The sequence below is a fragment of the Lissotriton helveticus genome, chromosome 10 (genome assembly GCF_964261635.1).
Source record: "Lissotriton helveticus chromosome 10, aLisHel1.1, whole genome shotgun sequence".
Classification (NCBI taxonomy): Eukaryota; Metazoa; Chordata; class Amphibia; order Caudata; family Salamandridae; genus Lissotriton; species Lissotriton helveticus.
The window spans coordinates 257,152,340-257,179,219 of record NC_136071.1 but is presented as its reverse complement, the minus strand read 5'-3'; the positions used below and the strand labels follow the sequence as shown (position 1 = coordinate 257,179,219).

Below are 26,880 nucleotides of genomic sequence, written 5' to 3'. Positions count from 1 at the left end.
ACTTCTACACTTCAAACACTGTACAGACAGGAAAGCCACTAAAAACCGTGTCATATGCATATGTACACTTCTTATTCCCTCCCTGCCTGACTGTTCCCTGCTTCATTTCTGATAGAAGGACGTATTGCACTCACTGGCCTCACATAAGTTTTGTAGCAGTTGGAGTCCCACCGCCCCACCCTTTTTATTGCCTCAGCCGACAGGCCTTCCTTGAAAGCGGTGGTAGCAGCCCCTATCCGAAAAGAGTGGGAGCTGTATTTGGCCCCCCCCTTTGTGTAACCCGCCAGGAACAGGCACCCCTGCATCACGTGCTCCACCTGGTATTTTGTGACCTGGGAGCCGTCCAAGTGTATCAGTAGTAGCCCATCTGTGCTTGGGCAGCAGGACAAGAAGGCGGCCAACAGGGCCACCGGGCAGTAACTGTTGTTACCCTGGCGGTGCAGGGAGATGCCCCTACCCCTGCCTGACTGGTCCGTTTTTGAGTATTGTAGGAATATTTCAACTGATTCAGCTGTCAGGCGCACATCCCTCATCTTCAGGGCCCTGGAGTTCGTTTCCTTCTTGTAGCGAGCCACCAGCTCTCCTATTCTAAAGGCCCCAAAGAACGCTAAACTGAATGTCGCTGCGAAGAGTGTTGCTTCGTAAGCGGAGTGGGTGACCGAAGGGAGGGCGTCCAGCATCTTTTTTAGTGTTTCATAGTCAATGGGGGCCCTCTGGTCTAATGACTTAGGCACCACTCGTGCCCAACCTTTGAGCGCCGCCCTGGTCGTAAACAATGCGGTGGGGTCTTTCTGACCAAGCAGCCTGGCATGGTGCCCAATGGCCGACAGGTGCCTGGCCATCTAAGAATGGCTCTTCCCCCCATCTTTGGCCCTTATCATAAATGCTTGCACCCTGTCAATCCTAGCGGAAGCCGCCTGCTCCCATGGGCCCATGATCTCACAGAATTTCTCCACGCATGCCTGGTATCTCCTCATGGTCCGGGGTGCCAGGGACAGCTCGCCTAGCTCTCTAATGTGCTGCGCCACCGCAGCAGGTGCCAGAGCCGAGCCGGGAAAGGTGTCATCTCCTCCCTCGCTCTCGGCCAAGCCTCTCGGAACCGCTGCCAATGAAAACGTGAAAGAGCGGCTGTGTTTTGCACCCCTGGGATGTGTCTAGCTCTACATTCTACGTTGTTGTACAGGCATACCTTCACTAATTCCCTGAGCAAGCATAGTACAAGCGCGCAGCTGGCAGACTGTGTGTTGATAGCTTGAACCACAGCCATGTTGTCGGACCACAGGACCACCCTCTTTGCAGTTAACATGGCTGGCCAGAGGTGGAAAGCCACCACAATCGGGAACAGTTCTAAGACAGTTATGTTAGCTGTTATCCTTTTCTTCCTCCATGCGTTAGGCCACTTCCCTGCGCACCACTCTCTGTCCAGGATTGCGCCAAATCCATCCCTGCCCCACGCGTCAGTAAACAGCGTCAGCTCCTGGCTGCTAGTCCAGGGGTCCCTCCATATTACAGAGCCATTGAACTGCTCCAGAAACTCCCCCCACATCCTCAAGTCCTCCTTTACCCCCATGCTCAGCCTCACCTCATGGTGTCTGCGTTTTATCTTGGCAGCTGTCGTGGCTAACCTGCGCGCAAAAGCTCTACCCGTGGGGATCACTTTGGTAGCAAAGCTTAATCTGCCATACAAGCTCTGTATGTCATCCAAGGATACCTTTTCTTGACCCAATACTGTCCGGATCTGAGCTGCCATTTCGCTGACTTTATCTGCCGGAGGCCTGGCTTCCCCTGCCTTGGTGTCGATCTCTACTCCCAGGAAGACTAATACTTGCTCTGGCCCTACTGTCTTCCCCGGGGCCAATGGCACCCCCAGGTGTTCAGCCACTTTCTGGAATTTTGCTAATGCTTCCGCACAATCTGGCGTGTCCGCTCTACCCACGAACAGGAAGTCATCTAGGTAATGGGTCAAGCTTTCAACCCCCTCCGTTGCTTGCAGCACCCACTGGAGGAAGGTGCTAAATGCCTCAAAAAATGCGCATGAGATGGAGCAGCCCATGGGCATACACCTGTCATAATAGTATTCCTGTCCTAACCTGAAACCAAGTAGGTGCTGGCTGCTGGGATGCACCGGCAAGAGGCGGGAGGCCGACTCTATATCTGCTTTAGCTAGCCAGGCACCCTTGCCAGCCCTTCTTACCAGATCCATGGCCACATCAAATGAGCAGTAAGACACTGAGCACACCCCTTCTTCCAAGTTGTGGTTGACCGACTCGCCTTCGGGGTAGAACAGGTGATGTATCAGTCTGAAGGCCCCAGGCTCCTTTTTGGGGACTATACCCAGGGGGGAGACTATGAAATTGGCGAGCGGTGGCTGCAAGAAAGGACCCGCTACTCTCCCCAACTCCATTTCCTTGGAAACTTTTGCTCTAACCACCTCAGGGTTATCCTTAGCTGATTTCAAGTTCTCAGCATCTCGTGCTAACGGTGTCCCTATGTAAGGTATGACAAAACCTTCAGCAAAACCTCCCAGGAGCAGTCTCCCGTCCACTCTGTTATGGTATTTATTCAACAGAGGGATCAATCGTGCCAATCTGACTGGTGAGGGCTCTTTCACTGCTCTAACCTGTGTGGCTGGCTGGCTGAGAGGGGCAGTGGGACCAGGGGCCCTGCTGGGGCAGTCCAGTGCTGGGGAGGGCTTTCGAGGGGGGGGGCATCACTTGCGTCTTTGCTACTGACTCTGCCACGTTCCCCCCCTCCCTCCGTAATGACCACCTTGCTTCTGCCCTTTGTGTGTCCTACATGCTCCTGCCTGGTGTTGCCCTCCGCAATTGCTGCATGTGTGCGTGAACTTACAGGATTTCCCCCAGTGGCAATGTCCGCTGTTGAACAATCTGCAAGACCCTGCCTGGGACTTCCCGCCTCCCCTTCTCTGACCTCCCCCCGTTGGCCACCCCGAAAGGGCGGGGTGCTATGGTTGGTGTGTTGTAGGGTGTTACTCTTTTCAGTTGTTGCTATTTGCGTATCCTGCCCTTTGCTGTCTGTCGCAACCCCTTGCAACGCTCTGGACCCCATGTGGTCCATCCAAAGTTGCACTTCCTTATGATCCCAGCGCATGTTAGGGGATCTGGACATCTTCTTTCTGAACTCCCTGTCGTAGTTCAACCAACCTACGCCCCCCCATTTTTTCGCTTCGTTATGAATTAATCTGCCGTACTGTACCAGGGCTAGTCCTATAATAATAGAAGACAATATAGCGAATGCTTCCAACCATGTGTCAATTGATTTTTCCGGCCATGGCTGGAACCTCACTTTTTTCTCGTCCTCTTTTAGCCCTGCCCTGCGCACGTCTGTACCTTGCTGCCCTAACATGAGTAGTGAGAAAATATCGATGAACTCCTTCTTCCAGATGAGTTCTTTTGCCGCCAATGGAGCCTCCCAGGACAAGGAAGAGCGCCCTGACAACAATGGGGCGTCCAGCACCACCTCCTCCTCGCTAGGTGGCATCGCCGAGGAGGGAGCTGGCAATGGCGCCACGGGAGGAATCGGTGCTGCCGGGAGGGGGGCACCGTACTCGGTGTGGTTGGCATAGATGGGGGTGGGAGTGCCGGAACTTCAGGCGATATGGGTGACACTGCGGGTACCGGTGCATCTGTTGCCAGGGGTGTTGGCGCGGGGAGGGGGCGGTGTGGCTGGCTCAGGGGCGACAACTTGTTCTGGTAACGGCGCCAGCGGGGCCCCCAGAGGGCGGGTCCCCGTAGCTGGACAGGCTGGTGTAGGTGGGCTGGGGGCTGAGCCCCCCTTGCCCCATACATTCATTGGGCTTGCCCCCCCCCGCCAATGTTCGATACACTTTCTCTCATTTCTGTCATAAACACTTGTAATGTGGACATGATCTTACCAAGATCGCTCTTTGTGGCATATTCCGCCGGGGGTTGTGCGGGATAGTGCATGCCCGAAGGACCAGGCGCATCATGCACCATCGCGATAGCCATATTGGCCCCGCCCTTCTTTTTTGGCGGGGGTGGGAATTCTTTGTTCGTGTGAACCCGCAAGCTCTTTGACGCCCTGGAGTGTCCTGCCCCGCCTGTGTCATCCTCATCAAGAGCCATAATGTCATTGTGACCACAAGGTTCAGGGTTGCTGGCATTGAGCAAATTGGTGGCCCAGGCCAGGCCATTAGTCCTAACGAGTTATTTATTTATTTATTTATTTAAAACATTTATATAGCGCAGCTATCACCTTACAGGCATCCTGGCGCTGAGAAATTCTCTAAGAGGAAGAGGCAGGGAGAGGCAGAGCAGTACGGTGACCATCAAGTTAACCCTGCGGAAACAGCCAAGTTTTGGCACGTTTCCTAAAAAGAAGTTCTTCCGTTTGACGGATATCCAGGGGCAGACTATTCCAGAGTTTAGCGGCAGCAACTCCGAAGGATCTGCCCCCGGCCCGAGCTTTTTTAAATCTCGGCACTTTCACATGACAAGCCGTTGCAGATCGAAGTGCTCTGGTTGGGGTATACCAGGCAAACATGGCTTGCAAAGAGCTGGGCCCAAGTCTATGCAGGGCTTTGAAAACGAGACAGAGGGATTGAAAGGACGCTCACTGTTTTAACGGGAGCCAGTGGAGTTCAGCCATCGCCGCTGTGGCCGAGGACCTTCTGGACCAGCCAAGGACCAATTTAGCAGCAGCAGACTGTACTCTTTGAAGTCTGTCTAACAGCAGGCCTGGAGACTCAAGTAACAGCGCGTTACAATAGTCAAGACGACTTAAAATAGTACACCTGACTATTAATGCCCGGGCCTGTAAGGGAAGCAGTAGTAAGATCTTACGTAGGGACCGAATGAGGGCCAAACAGGTGGACACTGTTTTCGCAACCTGGGCTTCCATGCTCAATTTGTTATCCATCATAACACCCAGATTGCGAACAGTGGAGACAGGCTGAGTTTTTCCCGCGGATTCTGGAGGCCAAAAATCCACCGGGAAGGGACGAGGAATCCGGCTACCAGCACAGAACAAAACCTCAGTTTTGGAGGCGTTAAACTGTAATGAGTTGTTGTGGAACCAACCAACCGTATCTCGCAGACAATCGTGAAAGGACTCCAAAGGAATTGATTCCTCACCCTCCCAAGAGAGGATGAGTTGAGTGTCGTCGGCATAATTAATAGCTTTTAGCCTGTGAGATTTTATCAACGTAATCAAAGGTTTTAGATACACGTTAAATAAAATCGGGCTGATGGCCGAGCCTTGAGGCACCCCATGAGACACCGGAGAAAAAACAGATTGAAACGGGGGAAGGGATACAGCCTGCTTCCTATCCAACAGGAAGGAACGAAAACCATCGCAGGGCATTACCACCTACCCCGGCCTCCCTCAGTCTCTCCAGGAGGATCCCATGATTTACCGTATCGAATGCGGCAGACAGGTCCAGCAGAATCAGAGCCACTGCCTGACCCCTGTCCGCATGCATTCGAAGGTCTTCCATAGCAGTGAGTAAAGCTGTTTCGGTGCCATGGGCTGGGCGAAAACCGAATTGTATTTCGTCCAGACATTTATGCTGCTCCAGATGTTTGGAGAGACATGAGCTCACCCAACGCTCAGCAATTTTTGCAGGAAACGGTAACAAGGAGATGGGTCTGCAAGAAGGTCGCTGCTTGCGCGTCCGAAGCCGACCCTGATCCCGATGGCGCTCTCTGTGCGGACATCCTGTGCGGTCTTGTAACCCCTGCAAGAAAAAGGAACGGTGACCATCCAAGCTAGCCTCATGTTGTAGGTCCGGCGACCCCCACTCCTTCTTGTTGACGCTGCTCCCCTGTCCCCTGTGTACTTACTTTGTGCACTTGCACGCTGATGAGGCCTAACGAGCGTCGACTGGCCTTCTGATTACGATGTGACCGCTAATCCGACTGTAAGTCCGGCTCCTGTATCTATTGCGATAAAAACATAATTTACAACCTGACCCCCTTGCATCAGGGAACCTAAGGGGGACCCAGGGAGACCGGACCATGAACACCGATCCCCCCGAGAGCAGCTGCCTGTGTGCCCCCCCCCCCGACAAAGCGGATGGCATCCCCCCCGCCCCTATCTCGCGCTTACCTTCTTACTGTGCCTTGGCACTATGCTCCCGCTGTCCTGTTGACGCTTGCCTAACCCCGCCTGTAATAAGGAACACGCATTATAAATGAACTGAGACCTCGACATCCTGGACAGCAAACTAAATTTGAAACATACAAACATCGTTTATAAATAAGTTATCCCAGGGTGGTGCGCCTATAATAGTGTGTTTTGTAAGTTATTCGGGCTGCCAAGCTCGAGCGCATACTAACCACACCCTATTTGCCAGGAGCTGCAGCCTGCTACCATTTGTCCGCGCTGATGAGAATTAGGTTAAAACATTTGTTTATTTTGGCGCGATCCTATTAATCCCGTATGTATTAGTCCCTTGTTGCATAACCAGTCACATCACTCCGAGGCGCGCGGCCCTATCACTCTGCCCCCGTGCTATAACATTATAGCAAAATTGCTGGTCTGTGCTACGCTCCCCCGCCATCTTGTGTTTCTCTGCTATGTAGCAGACTTTGATGTGTCGGGAACGAGAGGTGCAAACCGGTGGATGTGCCGCCCATGTAAAAGAAAGCGTGCACCTGTTGGGGGTTGGGGGTAACATGATGTAAGCAGTGAAACCGGTTGCCGTAGTGCCTTAGAACGCTGCCCTCTCTTTCCCGCGGTCCCTACCCCCTTTGCATTCTTTCGTTGCACCCGCTTACTGTTCCAGGATGCTTTGCCGTTCCCGTAAACATCTACTTATTTAACACCACAATCATGTACAAATTTTTTAATGGCCTGACCAGAGGCTCGAACATGGGGACACTGCACGACAAAGTAATGTAAAAATTCTTTATGACTCGACAGGAGGTTCGAACCGGAGAACAGCACCCAAGTCGGCCGCGCTAACCTCCAGACCACATTCACTCCCCGGTAATTGGTGCGTGCTAATTAAATACCAGCCGCCCGACATCTTAGCGATTCCGGGCTGGCTCTTCGGTGGAATAATCTACCCGATCAAGGCACTCCGCTCCGACGGCAAAATTTCTAAAAAGAGGGGGGATCCGTGGCGGAGAGGATAATGGGTGATTTATTTAATTAAAACCGCTGCCTCTGCGGGAATCGAACCCAGGTCTGTTTGCATTTGAATTACCCTGGCGGGCTCCTAATCCCTTGTGCTACCGATTCCTTGGTTTCACCCTGCTTCATAAACCGGCTCGGCGCACACCATCGCCTTTTATGTGATCCGTCGAGCGCAAAAATATGCGGTGGGTGATGGAAGGTTAAGACCTTACTCCGCACACATTACACATTTACTGTGACCCCGGCAATTGCAAATATAGGACCGGGGGTGAAGGTGGGGGTCTGGTGTTGAACCGACACCCCGCTCACCCCTTTCCATGCTAGAGGACGCTGTGCGACCAGCTTGTGCCGGTCCGCATGGCGATACCAGATACCCGATCATTCTGCTGGGCCACACACTACCCAACCTCCAGCTCTTGCGGCCCCAACCCTCACACGACACACGCGCACGACTCGTGCACGGACCTCGTGCCTCCCCGTGGTCATAGGCACGGAGCCCCGTACAACTTGGGTTTTGCCCAAGGACAGGGCCCGGGGGGAAGCAAAGGAGCGTCCGCTTACCTTATCCACGACGCTCGGAGATGAAAACGCGGGTCTAGCGTCCGGGCGGGAAAGGGGGAGGGGCAGCCTATGGCCCTACTGCTGGCGAGGAGCAGCCAGAGATGCGACCTAACTAGTGAGGGGGGCAGCAGCAAAGAGGGCGCGTGGTAGGAGGGGCCACCCATATAAACCCTCCCTTGGCCCCACCCTTTATCCCGCCCCCCTTAGCTCACGCCACCCCACCCCCCACCGAGGATGGGCTGCTCGGCTGCCCACGGACATACTACGGGGTCAACCCTCCTATGGGGTCCCCTGCAGGGACTACGGGCATCCTGCATTCTTTCAGTTAAGCAGGCACCCTGTCAAGAAGGCTTGTTTAGCTGTCTGCCTACCTTCCGTATCACAGCGCAGAAGTCACAGGACGGGTATCTTTTCACAGAAATTAGGGGAGCCGTCTTCTTTAAATAAAAAAAAGTATGGGCATGTCGTTCCCCTCTGATCCCGCCCACTTCGACCAATGATTATGTGTCTCTGTCATGGCATCCGTGTGGTCTCACAAGTATTTTGTTTCAATTACTCATCTAATTTGTGTACAGAATGCTTCTCTGTTCACATTGACAGAACATGCAGTTGGAGTGCTATAAACTGTAATTGTGTTGGAAGCGAAGCAGCCGTTAATGCCTGCGTAAGAGACACGTGGTGTAGTCTAAAAGGAAAATCTCGGACCAACTCCAGTATCCCGCATTTGTCACTGGCCTCTATTTACCACAGTTGTGCATATCCAAATGTCCCTTTTTATTGTTCAGATAAAACAATATACAGCACAGTGCTAGGCTCCTGTAGTTGGCAGTGTGAAAGGCAGAGCCATAATCCCATCCCCCACCTCTGTTTTTTTTTTTATTAATTACTGTGGCATTGGGAAGAAAAGCAGCCCTTATTTCACAGGCTAATTTTTGTTTGGTGTTCAAGCTTTCCTAAGCATTGGCCTTTGAAATATTTTTCAGAGGTCAGTTTTTCATGTAGTGCTCGGACTGCAAGCAGCTATATAATAATCGTAATATGTTCCTTTAAGAAATTAACAGTATGTGAATAAATGTAAGTACCAGCCAGTGTCACTAAAAATGAGTCTGGTTTGATTACTTAGTGTGTGACTCACCACCCATTTTGTTGCAGTTTTTTATACTCATTCCATTTGTTTTGACAATGCTTTTGTGGCATTTTAAACAATGCGGCTGCTCGCAGGGCCCCCAGGGTGCCCTGCCTAAGAGAACAGACCCTTAGTGCTGCATTCAGGGACACCCCCTGTGGTTTACTTGCCGGGACCCCTGGTGGAGTCCTTTGCATCTGGTAAGTCCATGTGTCACTTCTGGTACAGGGGGGTCAGGGGCCCAAGTCCTTATACTTCCCCTGTCCAGGCGCTGCCCCTCTTTGTCCCCTCACCAGACACACTGTAGATCTGATAGAGACATCTAGCTGCCAGGGTGTGTCAGAATCCTGAAGCCTCTGCTCATAGCCGGGAACGACCTGCATGAAATGCTGCCCAATATGAAGGGTGTTATGGAAGGGCTGGGGCTATGCCTGTCCACACACTTTGCAGCTGCCTGTGACGCACACAGGGCACCTTCCCCCAAACGTAGCGGCCTCACACAGAGAGCTTATACACATATGAAGCTACCGGAGGACGCAGGCGAGCAACCCAGCCTGCTAGTGTCCTGAGCCAAAACCAAGATTAGACAAGAGGTCCTGCAGAACTTACAGCTCCTAATGCTGAGACCTCGAGCTCCCCAGGCCACTCAATCCAGTCAAGTTAGAGAATACTTGGTGAAGTCCTGCTGTACAGCGGGAAACTAGAAATAGTTTGGCTCCCTAAGTTCCTTTGTCTAAAACCGCATCTCAGACGTGAATACCTGTCCCCCAAAAGTGCAGTGTCTCCTGATGTTGGGGGGTCGATTGCTCATAGATAATGGGGATGGTGCAACGGCAACTGTGGGCCTTGAGCAGTAACACCAACCAAATCGCCGGACTTGAAGGAGGCAGCGGCAGGCATACTCAGGTCAGATGGGAGGGGCGATAAATCCCCCCCAAATTCTGAGACCAACACACCTGCCACGGTCGGAGAAGAGAAGAAACACCCAGTCTGGGCTAGACAACCAGGTCCTGCAGGCTTCTAGCGGCGCAGATGTCATAGTCTTCCAAGATGTCCCATCAACCTCAGTCCCCATCATGCTCCACGGACTGGGCGTGGGTCTGAACCAGGAGCCGTTCATGTGGGCGTCACTCTCCATCAACATCTCGAGGTAAGTCTCTATGTAGGCGGTCGAAGTCGAGGCATCAACCGACTTTTCCACATGAGGCCTGCCCCCAATTTTCGGCTGAAGAATCAGTGCATGAGTCTACCCCACACCTTCCAGCTTACCTTGAAGCTGTGGCAACTTTGACACAAATGAGAAAATATTACAACTCTATTCATAGTATCTTTGGGTCTTCATCTTTCTTGGAGCGCCCTCGGGCCCCAAGGAGGTGTACGAGGTCGTGACTGTGCCCACAACAGCAGGTTTGTCCTCTGCTTGAGTTCGGTGTCCCTTTGGTGTTACCACCTTCGGCGTCTGGGTCTGGTCCACCAACTCTGACGAGGGCGTTGAGGTCTGACCTATAGACTATGATGATGGCGCCGTTGGTGCGGCTTGACGCTCCACCAACTGACGAGGTTTTCTTAAGGCTCCGATGATGTCGCGCGGAGTCGCATGCAGAGCCGTTCCATTGTGACATCCTCGTCAATGTGGGAGAGCTGAGAAGAAAAGTTTCCATGAGAATGCTGTGCATGGGGGCAATTCAAAAGGTGAGGAATCTACTGGGAGACTGTGTCCACCAGAAAAAGCATTATGAAAGGTAAGTAACATGTTCTTCAGGTTCTTAACAGGAAGTGATCTTGAATGAATTGTGACATCTCCTCTTAAAATGTCATCTTTGATGTCATAAATGATGTCTTAGAACATGTCATGAGTGATGTAATATGAGAGGTCATAAGCAGTGCTTGGTGGGGGCGCAAGTTACAAGTGAATTTATGCGTTTTTAGTTCAAAATGTTAATGTTGTCCTTGAAATATTCACCTAACCTTTGTTTTTCCTAGTACGGGTAAACTAGATACATACTAAAAGATAACCTGTGCTCACCCTCTGGTAGCTTGACTCAGAGCAGTCAGGCTTATCTAATGAGGCAATGTGTAAAGTATTTGTGCAACACACATATAGTAACATAATGAAAATATCACAAAAAGACTCCACACAGGTTTTGAAAAATAGATTCTTATATTCTGAACAAAACAAGACCAAAACGACAAAAATACAAAGGTAAGAAGTTGAGAGATTGAATTTGAAAACAATAAATGCAGTAAAATGCTTAGAAGCAAGTAGTTCCAAAAGGTTACTATAGGTCGCGCTGTACCAGAGAAAAGTCACAATCCGAGCCGAACTCGTAGAAGCACATGCCAGCTACATGACTCACACAGGCCCTGGTGAACAAAGAAGCTTTTCTTGTCGCAATGAACGAAATGCGTCGATATTCTCCACACAGTGAAGGCAATGTGGCAGTTCCGAAGACAGGTGTCAGACTCGAGAGGCATTGAGCAATGTGCTGAGTTCTGTCAGGCAGTCGAGGGGATGCTCAGTCCCACCAAGCTGCAGCAGCGGCAATAATCTGTCTGATGCATCAATCTCTGGAGGCAAAACGCTGATTCCTATGCGATGCACTGGTTATGCTCCTGCAACTGGATCGATGTTCCGTTTCTGTTACAAACAGAAAGGAGATGTGTTGACATCTGTGTTGCAAGTATCTGAGCCATTTCCAGTGAGCCAGCCACTGGAGCAGGGGTAGAGACTTTAATATCCCTCAGTCTCAAGCAACAGGAGGCAGGCCAACAAGCCCTTGGAGATCACTTGGAGAGAAGGCAAAGTCCAGCTCTCCTTCAACAGAGCCAGAGAGCAGCAGGCAGCAGGGAAACAAATAGAAACACAAGCCTTTCAGATTAGCAGTTCTGTTGAGTCCTTTAAGCAGCCCTTTAGTACTTCTGGCAGAGCTTATTACAAGTCCAATAGTATTTGATTTGATGTGGTCAGAGACCGAGTATTTATAGCAAAAAGTGCCTTTGATGTGGGGGTGACTTCAAAGCAGCTCTCTGAAGTAAACAAGTATACCTTTCAACCCAGTCCTGTCTGCCAGGCTATCTGTGGGGGGTAATCAGTCCTTTGTGTGGGGACAGGACACAGCCTATTCAGGTTAAGTGTTAGCCCCTCCCTTCCATTCTGCACAATAAAGAAGTGGTCAAGTAGCAAAGATTGCTTATAGCAGAAAACAAGCAATTACTTGCATTCACAATACCGATTCTAGATATCACATTTTCAAATGTATGCAGGTTATTTGCCTTTAAGTAGCGATTCTCAATCGTGGCAACACAGTTTCTCTTTCATCTCAAGTGCAATCAAAACATTTGCAAAATTTGGTGCTCAGGTTTTAGGGAATGAGGGATGGAAGGTGTAGATGTAGTAACAGAATCGGGCGGTTGGCCAGACGATTCAACTAGAATTTTTTCCCCTTTGTTCGTACCTGCACAGATGGCCGTACACCCACCCGCTTTATAAGATCTCAGCTGAGCCCCACCTCAACACAACCTACCAGCCCTTAATGAACATGCTGGATGTCAAATTAGGTGCTCCCTACCTCAGTAGTCCTGATGAAGACCCCACCCTAAGGCTGAACTTACCTAGTTTACCCACAAGGGGTCGAAATGTCGATTTCAACCTGAACACAAGCTAGGACAACTGTAATCAATGTGGCAGTGTTCATGGAGTGCTATGTGTTTCCCTTGAAACAATTGACCTTTCACTAAGGCAAGATCAGCACCACCATATGATGATGATGTATATATATATGTCACACTACCTTGTCCTTGTCCACTACCCCCACGTTTTCACTCTAATCACTACCACCTTCCATCCCTCATTCCCTAAAACCTGACCACCGAATTTTGCAAATGTTTTGAATTCACTTGAGATGAAAGAGCAATTGCGCTGCCACGATTGAAAATCGCTACTTAAATGCAAATAAACTGCATAAATTTGAAAATTACTTGCACTCACTAAATGTCTCGCCAGTCTAGCGCATGCGCTGGCTCAGGCGAGACCTAAAACAATTTCATCATGTGAGGAGGGGACAGGGCCTTGGAAAGGGTGGGCCTCATTTGAGAACTACCTAAAAGCACTTTTGCCCCCTCCCACCCACCATACCCTCCTCCTACCAATCCCCTGCCTCCTCAAGACAAAGCTTGCTGAGGCTGGTGTTGCTCTACTGTGATGTGTTAACTTCCGTTAATGAACATCAGCAGTTCAAACCCCCGAAAGATCATGGACATCATTTAGTGGTCGCCAGGGGTTGTAGTTGCGACCCCTGGCCTCAGCGGTGGCAAAATTGGTGCCTGAAACACAGGGGCAGGTCTTCCTAATGGATGCTGGTTGGAGCTCCACTTGCCTGACTTCTGTCAATTGTTTTATTCTACATATAATGAATATTATTATTCACTATTAGTGTAAGAGAAAATGGAGTACATTAACTGGAATATGACCCTATCTGGAAGCTAAGGTAAGTAAAAAAATGCTGTTAAATGTATGTTGTATGCATGCTTGTGAGTGAGCGTATGTTTATGTGCGTGAGAGTGTATGAATGTGGTAGTATGTGTAAGCATGTGTGTGCGTGAGTCAAAGTAAAGGTCAAATGGCGTGCGATGTCATGTCCGCTAACCCTGGCATTTTGGTGAATTGACATCCATTCAAAAGATGAGCTGGAAACCCACTCTTTGCAGTAGTTTCCAGCTGATTTTCCCAGCTATCATGTGATGTCGACTCCTTACTGGGTGACAGTGTGAAAGGAGACAGTATTATTTGAGACACTGTGGCACTATGTGAGTTGGTAGGTCTGTTAATGACACCTCTGAAATTGTGTTTTGAAAGAAATGAAGAGGAGTGGACATTTTTCACTGTCTGCCAGAAAATTGCAAGTTTCCTAAGAACAAGAAAAGTTTAGATGCTCTATCTAATGAAGTCAATATTGGGTGTTTGAGCACAGTGAGAGCGGCGCCTTCGCACTGTAAGCAATGACTTTTGCATCAAACAAACAGGCTACTCTGTTCAACTTGAGAAGGTTACATTATATTTAGCGCCGAGACGCCTACGGGTATTCATTCGCGCTTAACAAGTTGCAAAAATAAATAAATAAAATATCCTACTGAGGAACAAACGAGGCGTCTTGTAGAATGTTGACTAAAAGATGACCTAATATTGAATTAGCACTTGCAAAGACCATGGAATTCTTTAATGCAGGACTTGAACATATGGAAACATAGCAGTGTACCTTTATGGTTCATTTTCATAATGTGGACATTTTATTTCACTCATTCAAATCAGTACACCAATTGTAACTGTATTCTAGTTTTAAAAAAGAACCAGACATTTCATATTACTTGTGTTTTCACAGCTTGGTGGGTCTCAGTCCATCTGCTGTTCTGGTACCATCTCGCCAGCATGTGGGGTTTTGGGCCCCAACGAAGAGACCGAGTTGTGTGTGGAACTAACAGTCAATACATTGGTAAGTTCTTCACTGTTTTTTTTTTTTATTGCTCATTATGGTACAAGTCACTGGAATCACTGGATTCCATGGCTGTAGCATTTTCATGAATTTACCACACTTGCCATATATTCCATCATCTGCGGCAAATTTTAACAAAAAAAATCTAGTTTTAAAGGGATACTGAAAAACGCTCCTTATGTTAATGGGATGACACCTTTCTTCAGAAGATATCAGTTTGCCTTAAAATTATATAATACCTAAAAAAATACAGTTGCACAGCGTACCGCAATATGCAGAATGTTTGTCTTTTCTTGCAGCATCATTTAGTCAACCCTGCTGCATAATTTGGTTCTCCCCGGAAATAGCATTTACAATGCTGTCGTTACATCACAGTACTATTACAATGCGGTCGTTACAACGACCGCGTTGTTAGTACGTGATGCATTTACATCGCAAGTCATTACAACGAATTGCTGTAGAGGATGCTGAGGTATTGCAAATTAATTCCAACACCTTCCCTACTGTTGCGCAAACTGGAGTAAGAATAGTAAATAATACTATTCCTAGATTCAGCTCGCCCCCTACTGTGAGTTGTTGTAATGACTTGTGATGTAAATGCATCGCATAGTAACAGTGCAGTCATTGTAACAACCGCTTTGTAAAAGCACGCAATGTAATAGATCGCGTTGTAATGTACTATATTCGTTCTCCGTTGCCACATAATTCCAGTGGCCCTGCTTATAACGAAAGACCGCAAATCTCCTGAAAGAATTCTGCCAAAGCCTAGATTAGACCACAGAGGATGAAGATATTGCTGTCAGTACACCATTCGCAGCTGATTACCACAAGAAAAGTTGACTCTCATTCTATTCACAAGGAACCTGCCTCCTGATTTCACTTTTCACTGCTAACCAAATCCCACAATTTCTCCTTCTAGGATGAGCTGAACGATCTTACGTTTTCCTGTGATGTGGATGGTATGAGTGAAACGCTCGTCCTATTTATTGCTGCTCAGGCACAGGGGCTGAGTGTGGCCTATTCACTGTCTGCTTCAACAGTCACGTAAGTTAATTCACATCCTTTAACATAGTGGGCCGTAATAATGATTACTTTATGTATATAGTGAAATGACTAATGAAACTTTATGTAGTGTTTCTTGCAACTTGTTCTCCATTAAATGACGAAAATTGTAACACTCCCTATAGTGTGCAGTAGAAAAAATAACACCCATGCCTCGTTGTTCTCTCAAGCTCCCCTCTTAATCCTGTAATCAGAGTTTTCTTCCGAAAATAAAGTGGAATGAATGCCGCTTCGCAAGTTCTTGCTCTCACCATTCAGTAATTTATTTAGCTCTGCCTGCCACCCCCCAAAACTAGTTAAATCTAGCACCCAGTTACCAAAGCTAGGGCCCATATGTCTCAAGCCTTTTTGCATTCGCAAACTGGCAGATTCGCAGAATCTACCCATTTACGAACGCAAAAATTGGTTTTCCGATGTAGCAAACCTAATTTTGCGATTCAGTAACCTGTTACCAAATCGCAAAATGGGTTTGCGATTCAATATTAGGAAAAGGTGTGTTTAGGCCGTCCCTTCTGAATAACGAATCAAATCGGTATGTATGAATGTTTTGTGACTGCAATTGCGGTTGCAAAGCAGTTGCATTTTACCACCTTCTCCAAGTCGGTGGTAACCCATTCGCAAATAGGAAGGGATCCCCAAGGGATCCCTTCCCCTTTGTGAATGTTTGTAAAACCATTTTTAAGAGCAGGCAGTGGTCCCATAGATCACTGCCTGCTCTTAAAAAATGAAAAGAAAACTTTTCATTTTTCTTCTTGTAAAGCATCTCGTTTTTCTATAAGGAAAGCGGCTGATTTACAAAAAAAAGATTGCTTTATTTAAAAGTAATCACGGACATGGTGGTCTGCTGATCTCAGCAGGCCATCATCCCCATGATTTTAGCGATTCCTAGGGGGTCGCAAATTGGGACCTACCGCATTAATATTTATGAGGTAGGTCATTTGCGAGCCCCAAGAAATCGCAAAAGGTGTACTATACACCTTCATACATTGCATTTTGCGATTCCCTAATTGCGAATCCTTGTGATTCGCAATTAGGGAATCGCAAAGTGCTATATTCATACATCTGGTCCCTAGCCCGTAAATCCTTCTCCATTTGGTGACATCATATCCCTCTGCCAACTCTAGGTGGGCACCACTGTGTCCCGTGTTGATGGCACTGAACCTTCCAAAGAAGGTATTTCTATACTGACCAGCTCCTCTGGTTATTTACTTGAGCACTAGACTCCTAATGCAGCAGTGCTGTCCACCCTCAAGTATTACCCACCTGCATCTGAGCAGAAGACTGAACATTCTTCACACTGTGCTCCACTTGGTGAAACAGAAAGCATATTTTTAGTGGAGTCAGTGTTATAAGTACTAAAGCACATTTTGTCTTGGGAACAACTCACTTCTGAAGAACCTGTCCAATGGCATGGCTTGCAGGTTCCTGTTTGTCTAAAGACCCTCCATGTGACCTAGTTGAGTTTCTGTTCACCAGTGAGTCTTATGTCTGTTCTTCAGTGAGTCTTATGAATAGGTGCCATGCTGTCTGGCTCTCATAAATATTCTTAAATCATTCTGAAGGTGCATCTGAATGAAACTAGTTGGAGCAAACTACTACTAGAAGAACCATATTCAGTTCTAACGGGACACCTCAGGGAGTAAGACTTACAGCACTTAGCAAGTCATGAATCCCAGCAATGGTGACTCAACCACCCTCCTTTTCAAAGTTGGTAATATGAGTTCCAGGGAAAATTCCATTTATGTGGAATTAATATGAGTTACTCCCTTTTAAAAAAAAACATTGAAATGATCCATCCTGCTAGAGTCCCAAATCACATTTGAATCTCAGAGGAAAATTAGTACACCGGCCTATTCTTCATGTCTCCAGACGTGACCCAAAGATACCAGAATCCTAGTGTACGTATGGTCAATATGGGTTCCCACAGGAACTGGGTACATTCTAACAATCTGTCACTTTTGAGCTGCTTACATCTAAGTATGTATTTCGCAAAAAAAGAAAAAGTCTGCTTGATGTTTATAGACCTAAAATGTGCATAAAAGAGCATAAATAGGGGGATTATGGCTAACTCTAGAGAAGGAGAGTTTGTGTACTATGATAGTACATTTCTTTAGGTGCATGCATGAACATCTAGTGGCAACAGTCATATATGGGGAGAACAGGAACTACAGATTGTGTTGCAGTATCAAAGGGAGTACCGCAGCGAGCCACTATGGGCGTATATATATATATATATATATATATTCACTGAAAAAAACATAGGTTTCAGGCCTTCTATAGTTAGGAATTAGCATTTAAAAAACCTTTAAAATTCACTCAAAAAACTATAGGTTTTAGGGGTGTTATAGTTAGCTGGACATTTCACTCATACAAAACCATTGAAATTGCTCCTATATAGTTAGTTGTACTAACTATATTTCGCGCACCTGCAATCCACTGCTGATGATGTCACATATTACATCATTCATGACATGGTCAGTGACATCACTGATGACATCTCAAATGACATCACTGATGACATCATCCAGTGAATGTGGTTTGCTTCGTTATTTAAATATGCATTATATATAGCAATTTGCATTGAAGAATGAGTGGATATATAAAAATAAATATTTGGATGGAGGATTTAGTAGCAGTGTAATTGACTGTTTACTTGACCAATTTATAGTGTCTCACTAAATATAGTGGATAGTGACTAAACTGTTTGAATATCTGTATCACTTTGTCAGTTGTTGTGTAAACTGGTTCTCCAGTTGGTTACTAGCTATGTGAAAGTCTATATTAGTTATTGATTAGTTAACTGAGTATTTGTATGGGAGAGTGAATGTGTGTGTGGTTCGGTGGGGGGTGTGTGACTGCCCAAAGATGTGTGAATAGTTGATTCACTAGATATATGAAGTTAAAACTACATGTTCTAACAGTTGTTTGGGTGAGTGAATATCTTTATGGGTGTGGTGATGAGCAAATATATTTCTCAATGGTACATGTCCAACAAACTAGAAAAATAAAAGGCAGTGTATGTGTCAGTTGTTGTATATAAATAAGTATACATAAGACTCAATGATTGTGTGAGTGACTGTATGGATAACTTTATACTTGTAATAATGATTTTATAATTCACTAAGTATGACTTACTATCTAAATGAATAGATGAAGTTGTGTTTGTATAAGTGTGTAGCTAAGTAAATATGTAAGTATGATCCATTGTTTGCATAAGTGAGTAGGATGACTTCATATGTGAATAGGATGTGTGCTGGTGTGTAATGTCGATTTAGGTGTATAAGTATTTTTGATAGTATTCTATTGTTCATTGACAGCATGTATGAGTGAATCTACAGGTAAGTGATTAGATGTGTGTATACATCTATGAATCACTGAGTGGGTTTTTATATACTTGTATTGCTGTAACAATGGATTCAAATATGATACTCTGTATTTTACAAAGAGTGATGAAAGATTTTACTAGCGTATGAAAAGGTGTATGTGATTGTCACGTGGATGATGTCATCAGTGATGTCATTTGAGATGTCATCAGTGATGTCAGTGACCATGTCATGAATGATGTAATATGTGACATCATCAGCAGTGGATTGCGGGCGCGTGAAATATAGTTAGTACAACTAACTATATAGGAGCAATTTCAATGGTTTTGTATGAGTGAAATGTCCAGCTAACTATAACACCCCTAAAACTTATAGTTTTTTGAGTGAATTTTAAAGGTTTTTTAAATGCTAATTCCTAACTATATAAGGCCTGAAACCTATGGTTTTTTCAGTGAATTTCAAAGGTTTTTTAAATGCTAATTCCTAACTATATAAGGCCTGAAACCTTTGGTTTTTTCTGTGAATTTGCAAGGTTTTTTAAATGCTAATTCCTAACTATATAAGGCCTGAAACCTATGTTTTTTTCAGTGAATTTCAAAGGTTTTTTAATGCTAATTCCTAACTATATAAGACCTGAAAGCCCACCAGGAATCTCCAGTATGCGCCAGGGGACTGCATTGCAGAGAGGTGTAATGAAGCCACACCCCGTTTTACAACTCTCTGCAACGCAGCCCCCGTGCATGTTTGAAGAGGGGGAACTAATTCCCCTTGCATACTGGGGGGCCCTGGGGGCCAACTAGCCCACCTGGAACCTCCAGTATGCGCCAGGGGGCTGCATTGCAGAGGTGTAATGAGGCTATGCCCCTTGTTACACCTCTCTGCAACGCAGCCCCCTGGCGCGTTTGCAGAGGGGGAACTAATTCCCCTTGCATACTGGGGGTCCCTCGGGGCCAACTGGCCCACCAGAAGCCTCCAGTATGCGCCAGGGGGCTGCATTGCAGAGAGGTGTAATGAGGCCACACCCTTTGTTACACCTCTCTGCAACGCAGCCCCCATGCATGTTTGAAGAGGGGAACTAATTACCCTTGCATACTGGGGGTCCCTGGGGGCCAACTAGCCCACCTGGAACCTCCAGTATGCGCCAGGGGGCTGCATTGCACAGAGGTGTAATGAGGCTATGCCCCTTTTTACACCTCTCTGCAACGCAGGCCACTGGAGCGTTTGCAGTGGGGGGACTAATTTCCCTTGCATACTGGAGGTCCCTGGGTCATATCTGCCCAAACGCCGATATTCCGAACGATTGAAAATGACTTTTCTTGAGAAACATTTGGTTTTGGATTATCATGTCCTAAACTTTGGAATTTTTGAAAGACTGACTTTGAGGATGCTATAAATTACTCAAGTCTGCCCGAATTGTGTGGGTAAAATTGATACCTAGTCACTTTGAATAAGAATGTACTTACGTCTCGTCTAACATTTGGAAGAAATATCTAGTTATATGACAACAGGATACCGACATAACTTGAAGGAAATAAGAACGCCCTGAAGACGTTCTGTTATACAGAACGAAATGCGTCGGCTGGCTGTGGTACATAAACTTAAGGAAAATAAAAGCATTTGAATATACACCAAGATTCAGCGCTTCAATAAGGACTCTAAGTAATATGATTTGATTGGACTTATTGTGCAAGTGGTGCTGTGCCAAACTTTGGAATATTCTCCACTACTCTCTACTACTTACTCTCTACTACTCCACTACTCTCTAATACTCACTCTCTACTACTCATTCTCTACTACTCTACTACTCTCTACTACTCTCTCTCTACTACTCACTCCCTACTACTCACTATCTACTACTCTCTACTACTCACTCTCTACTACTCTCTACTCTCTACTACTCACTCTCTACTACTCTCTCTCTACTACTCACTCTTTACTACTCACTCTCTACTACTCTCTACTATTCACTCTCTACTTCTCACTCTCTACTACTCTCTACTACTCACTCTCTACTACTCTCTCTCTACTACTCACTCTCTACTACTCACTCTACTACTCACTCTCTACTACTCTCTACTACTCACTCTCTCTCTACTACTCTCTACGACTCACTCTACAACTCACTCTCTACTGCTCTCTACTACTCACTCTCTACTACTCACTCTCTACTACTCTCTACTACTCACTCTCTACTACTCTCTACTACTCACTCTTTACTACTCTCTACTACTCACTCTCTACTGCTCTATACTACTCACTCTACTACTTACTCTCTACTACTCTCTACTACTCACTCTCTACTACTCTCTACTACTCACTCTTTACTACTCTCTACTACTCACTCTCTACTGCTCTCTACTACTCACTCTACTACTTACTCTCTACTACTCTCTACCACTCACTCTCTACTACTCACTCTCTACTACTCTCTACTACTCACTCTACTAATCACTCTACTACTCTCTACTAACTCTCTGCTACTCTCTCTACTACTCACTCTCTACTACTCACTCTCTACTCTCTACCTCTCTACCTCTCTACCTCTCTACCTCTCTCTACTTCTCTCTCTACTAGTCTCTACCTCTCTACCTCTACCTCTCTACCTCTACACCTCTACCTCTCTACCTCTCTCTACACGCACACATATACACACATATATATATATATATATATACATATATAAACATATATATTCTGCATTTCTATATAAATACAAATATAAATGCATGCATACATATACATATATGCATACATATGCATGTTATTTACATGAAAGTTTTAAAAACACTAATAAAAGCAAAGCTAAAAAGCCACCTCATTACAAACAGAATGGCTTTAACTTAAACGAGGGCGAGATCTATTGCATTTTCAATGCTTGTTTACTTTGGTTCCATCAAGAAGGCATTCAGATGTGTCACACATTTGCCATAAATTCTGAATGTTAGCACTCTAGTTGCTCATTAGATCACTGTAGTAAAGCTTCTGCTCACCAGGGAAGTCTGCTGCTGGTATTCAAAGTGCATGTTTCAGTCTGCATGTCAGAATTTTTTTAATGAAATAGAAGAGGATTTGAGAAGTCACTCAAAATGTGCCCTAATTTTTCTTTCTGAAGCACTGATCATACTTTCTATGGCAAAATGAACACCCTCATTTTGTTCCTTTTTAAATTAAATGTTTTCAGACTTACCACTTTATTCCAATCAAGATGGCTTCAGGTGTGCCATACCTTTGTAATAAGTAGGACTGTTAGCGCTCTAGTTGTTCTTTAGAACACTCTAGGAGGCTGCAGTAGAACACCAAGGAATCAACTGACAGTCTCTGTCCTTGTTGGATGTACATGTTTTACTGAGAATGTCAGACTTCATTCTCACATGACTGAGAAAGATAATGTGAATTTACAGAAAATATACTTTCAGTTTAGCTTATAGATCCCCTTCCAAACCACTGTGGGAAAAGCATGAGATAATAGTTTTCTTTCAAACATGATTCATGATATCCCAGCAGAAGTCTTTTTCACATGGTAAAATTACCTTAGAACACACCACAATTCCTAAAATGAGTATGGTACCATCAACAAATGATTTATAATGTAACTAAAGTCCTAAAATCTTCTATTAACTGCAATGCTTTTTAATGAGGTGCTATCATGTATATTGGTCCCAAGATGGCTGCCAACACTTCTTGGATGAAGTGTTGACAGCCAATCAGATCTCAAGATGAGATGTGTGGTTAGGCTCCGCCCAGATATATACATTTCTTTGAAGTTAATTTTCGTAAAAACCACTGGAGCAATTTTCACCAAATATAGAAAAGGCACTTCTGTGTACCAGTCCCTACAATTTTGCAAAGTTTGGTGTAATTCCATTCAGCAGTTCGGGCTGTAGCCTTGTCTATTCGTCCTATGGAAATTAACATGGGGAAAACACGTTTTGGGACCCCCCTTTTTTCTCTGCCCCTGCATGACGAATCCCCACGAAACTTTCAGGGAAGAAGCGGAGCGGAGCTGGCCTACATTTTGAAAAATTACACGCAAATTCCTCAACCGGCGCCAAAGTTATTCCCAATAGAATGTTGCGGATTTCCTATGGTAGCTAGGTCCTAACTATATATACCTACTGGCTATCGCCAGTAGGATATATATATATATAGATAAAATTATATGTGTATTACCTAGCTGTTGCTAACACCAGTTAGCGACGGCTAGTAGAAGATAGCGACCATCTTGGGCCCCACTTTGCATGTGAGTGATATTTATCACTAATGACATGCAAAGTGGGCATGCCAAGATGTTAGCGACTGGAAACAGTCGCTAACATCGCTATCTCCTATTATCAACTTTTGGAAATATTCGAGATAAGCGCGAATATCTCCAAAAAGTAACAGCTGCCCTGAGCAGTTCTTAGCCATGTTATCCAATGGGAGGTGGATAACATGGCTAAGAGCATTAGCTCGGTAATGCATGAATATCGCTGAGTTTTCAGCGATATTAATGCATTGCGGTCGTTTTTTATCGTATTTGCGATAAACCTTGATAATAGCAAGGTTTATCTGCGATAATTTCTGACGGTAAAAAAATCTTTGCAATGCATCGTTAGGGATAAATATCGCTTAACTTTGGTAATATGCCCCAACGTCTGTTAACGTTCGATTCGAAGGAAATCAGGAAGTGTTGAAAAACATTGTCTGCGCCATCTTGTCTTTTTTCAAATGCCACACTTTTGTCGTGCACGGCAGCCATTTTAGATGCCTTGACCAGACCCACTCTGTGCACGCTGTCGATCCTTAGCATGGCTCCCCACCCTCGCAAGCATCTCACCCAGGCAGTGGTCACCCCCGCTCTCTGTCTTATGCATGGGTAATAAACCTCCCCCCATCTGCGCTGCTCTTCCCTGAGAATCACACCCTGTGCCCGCCCGACACCTTCCTTTCGCCCTATTCACTACCGCACCCTCTGACACTCCTTTTCCTCTGTGTCCGATTGTCCAGGCCGGTCCTAGGCTATCAGCTAGCCCTGCAGATGTAGTTTATGGCCACAGCTGTAAAGAATCACCCCTCTTCAAAGGAGTTATAGTAGATCAAGGCCCACACTCGATGAGATCCGTCACAGCAGAAGCGTTGCTATTATCTGAAAACCATCCTGTATTGTGATTGGGGAGGGGACCGAGCGTGAAGCGGAAGATTCCAGGGATGACTCTTTGTACATCAAAGTTTTTACAATTATGTGTCACATTAAAAATATATAGCACTCCGACAAAGTAGTAAGATTATAAAACTTTAATAATTTATAAATATATACAAGAAAACAAAAATAGTAATAACATATAAACATTTTTAGGGAAAAACAACGAAGTAGCGGTCGGCTGTGCGAATAGTCCCAACGCAGCACAACGTCCAGATTTCCGGCGTGGGGCGTCGCGGGGGGTGGGTCATCAGTAGCAAACTGTTGTGCGAATAGTTCCAAGGCAGCAGAACGCGCCGAAATCTAGATGACACGAAAGTGATGTCTAGTAAGTTGCCACCCAGCAAATAACGGCGTGGGGCGTCGCGGGGGGTGGGTCATCAGTAGCAAACTGTTGTGCGAATAGTTCCAAGGCAGCAGAACGATGGCACCAAGGTGATGTCCAGTAAGTTGCCGCACTGGTTTTGGTATCCTACAATGCTGCTCCGAATAACGGCGTGGGGCGCCCCGGGGGAGGCGGCGTGAACGGGCCTCTCCAGGTGGAGTGTCATCTGTTGTAGTGGGGCGCCCCTTTACCGTTTCAGTTGCCATTCCGTCCGTTTTTGGTCCACTGTGTCAAAAGCCGCAATTCAGCTGAGTTGCGCCCACTCTTGCGGTGCAGCAATAGGCGGCTGTCACAGGACTCTCAAAATGGCGGCAGGCTCTTTCCTTTTTGGGCCTGGTCCACTGAAATGGCCCTGGGACACCTTGGAAATCGGACGCTTGTCTGCTAGGTCTTGGACCCCATTCTCAAAAGCGTCCCCTCCGCCTTGAGAATTCATCAAAAGTTTTGGGGGCCCCGACTCCTGCAGGCTTCTGGTGGGGAGCGGCTGCCATGATTGCTCGCGGAATGACCACGATGGAGCTACGAGATGGTGGTGCTCTCATGCTGACGCCAGTTTAGTCTGAAACATCCAGAAACAAGGTGGGGCTTTCATCGTTTGGGAAAAAAAAAAAGTTTTCATCCAATGAAAAGTGTTGTTTTTAGGTCATATGATCAAGCCTTCCATCATTAGGAAACCAAAAGTAAAATGAACCAATGAAAAGTTTTATAAACAAGTCACATGGCCTGTTATGCGGCATAGGGTATAAAATGCGGAGAAAATACGTTGGCACGTGAGGCGGCGTCAGTAGCGGACCGATGTGCGAATAGGCCGAAGGCAATACAACGCGCCAAGATCCGGATGGCACCAAGGTGGTGTCCAGCAAGTTGCAGCACTGGTGTGGCCATCCTTCAATGCTGAAAGTAGGCGTGGGGCGCCCCGTTGGCCTGTGAGTTTGCGTCAGTAGCGGACCGATGTGCGAATAGGCCGAAGGCAGCACAACGCGCCAAGATCCGGATGGCACCGAGGTGGTGTCTAGTAAGTTGCCGCACTGGTGTGGCCATCCAACAATGCTGAAAGTCGGCGTGGGGCGCCCCGTTGGCCTGTGAGATGGCGTCAGTAGCGGACCGATGTGCGAATAGGCCGAAGGCAGCACAACGCGCCAAGATCCGGATGGCACCGAGGTGGTGTCATAGTTGAGAGTTCTGAGCAGCGGTTGTAACACTGTCTGAAGCTTATTTGCAGCTGCTGCAGCTTCACTACGCGCCAAGATCCGGATGGCACCGAGGTGGTGTCTAGTAAGTTGCCGCACTGGTGTGGCCATCCAACAATGCTGAAAGTCGGCGTGGGGCGCCCCGTTGGCCTGTGAGATGGCGTCAGTAGCGGACCGATGTGCGAATAGGCCGAAGGCAGCACAACGCGCCAAGATCCGGATGGCACCGAGGTGGTGTCTAGTAAGTTGTCGCACTTCTGTGGCCATCCTACAATGTTGAAAGTCGGCGTGGGGCGCCCCGTTGGCCTGTGAGATGGCGTCAGTAGCGGACCGATGTGCGAATGGGGCCAAAGGCAGCGCAACAATATTTTCTGACTGACACCACAAGGCGCTGAGATGCCAAGATCCGGATGGCACCGAGGTGATGTCTAAGTTGCGGACTGATGTGCGAATGGGGCCAAAGGCAGCGTAACAATATTTTTTGTATGGAAGATACCACTAGGCGTTGAGATGCCAAGATTCGGATGGCACCGAGGTGATGTCTAGCAAGTTGCTGTACTGGTGTGGTCATCCTACAATGCTGAAACTCGGCGTGGGTCGCCCCATTAGCCTGTGAGATGGCGTCAGTAGCGGACCGATGTGCGAATAGGCCGAAGGCAGCACAACGCGCCAAGATCCGGATGTCACCGTGGTGGTTTCATAGTTGAGAGGCACTTCACCTGCAGTGGGGCGCCGAGATCCGGATGGCACCGAGGTGATGTCTAGCAAGTTGCTGTACTGGTGTGGTCATTCTACAATGCTGAAAGTCGGCGTGGGTCGCCCCATTAGCCTGTGAGATGGCTGTTCTTTGGATTTGGGCCTGGTCCACTAAAATGGCCCTGGGACACCTTAGAACTCGGACGCTCGATTTTTTTTTCCTTTCCTGTACATGCAAAAAAAGGTAAATGCCCGGTACGTTACACGCTTCATCTGCCACGATGAACTCTCCAGAGGAACCGAAAAAAAATATAGTTGTGGTAACTATACCATGCATCGTCATATGGAGAGGTGGCACCAATTAATTATAGTGCTGCATAAAAGAGAGATTTGGAGGAGAACCCCTGACCTGCTAGTACATTCATCAAAGAAGTGGCACTGAGAGCTTCAGAGGCAAGGGAAACGGTCCCAAATATTTAGAAGAACTTTGGAAAGATTAAAATGACATGTTTAGATTGTGGCAAATTAATTTCATGTGGACAGATGAGTGTTACTCTAATAAATACAGCATATGAACATCATCATAGTCGATGGTTGGTAGAGACATTTTGACTATATCCTGGACCTGCCCGTCCTCGCCCAAAATGGCGCCGGAATAAATGGGACTCGTAACTCCTTGTTGTGTACTGGTTGCAGAACCTTGAAATCACGAGATACGTATGCAGTTTTGAAGCACATGGCGGGCGGGGA

The 26,880-nt window shown here is 46.7% G+C and overlaps 1 protein-coding gene across 2 annotated transcripts in view; it reads left to right on the top strand.

Annotated features, from left to right (window-relative positions):
- The window catches only part of DLEC1 (DLEC1 cilia and flagella associated protein), a 691,969-nt gene that overhangs the window by 411,743 nt on the left and 253,346 nt on the right, over nt 1-26,880 (top strand). For both annotated transcript variants that reach the window (XM_078665272.1, XM_078665271.1), the window contains 2 exons: nt 14,185-14,295; nt 15,215-15,339. In XM_078665272.1, the coding sequence (XP_078521398.1) occupies nt 14,185-14,295; nt 15,215-15,339 (236 nt within the window). The remainder of the gene's footprint in view (nt 1-14,184; nt 14,296-15,214; nt 15,340-26,880) is intronic.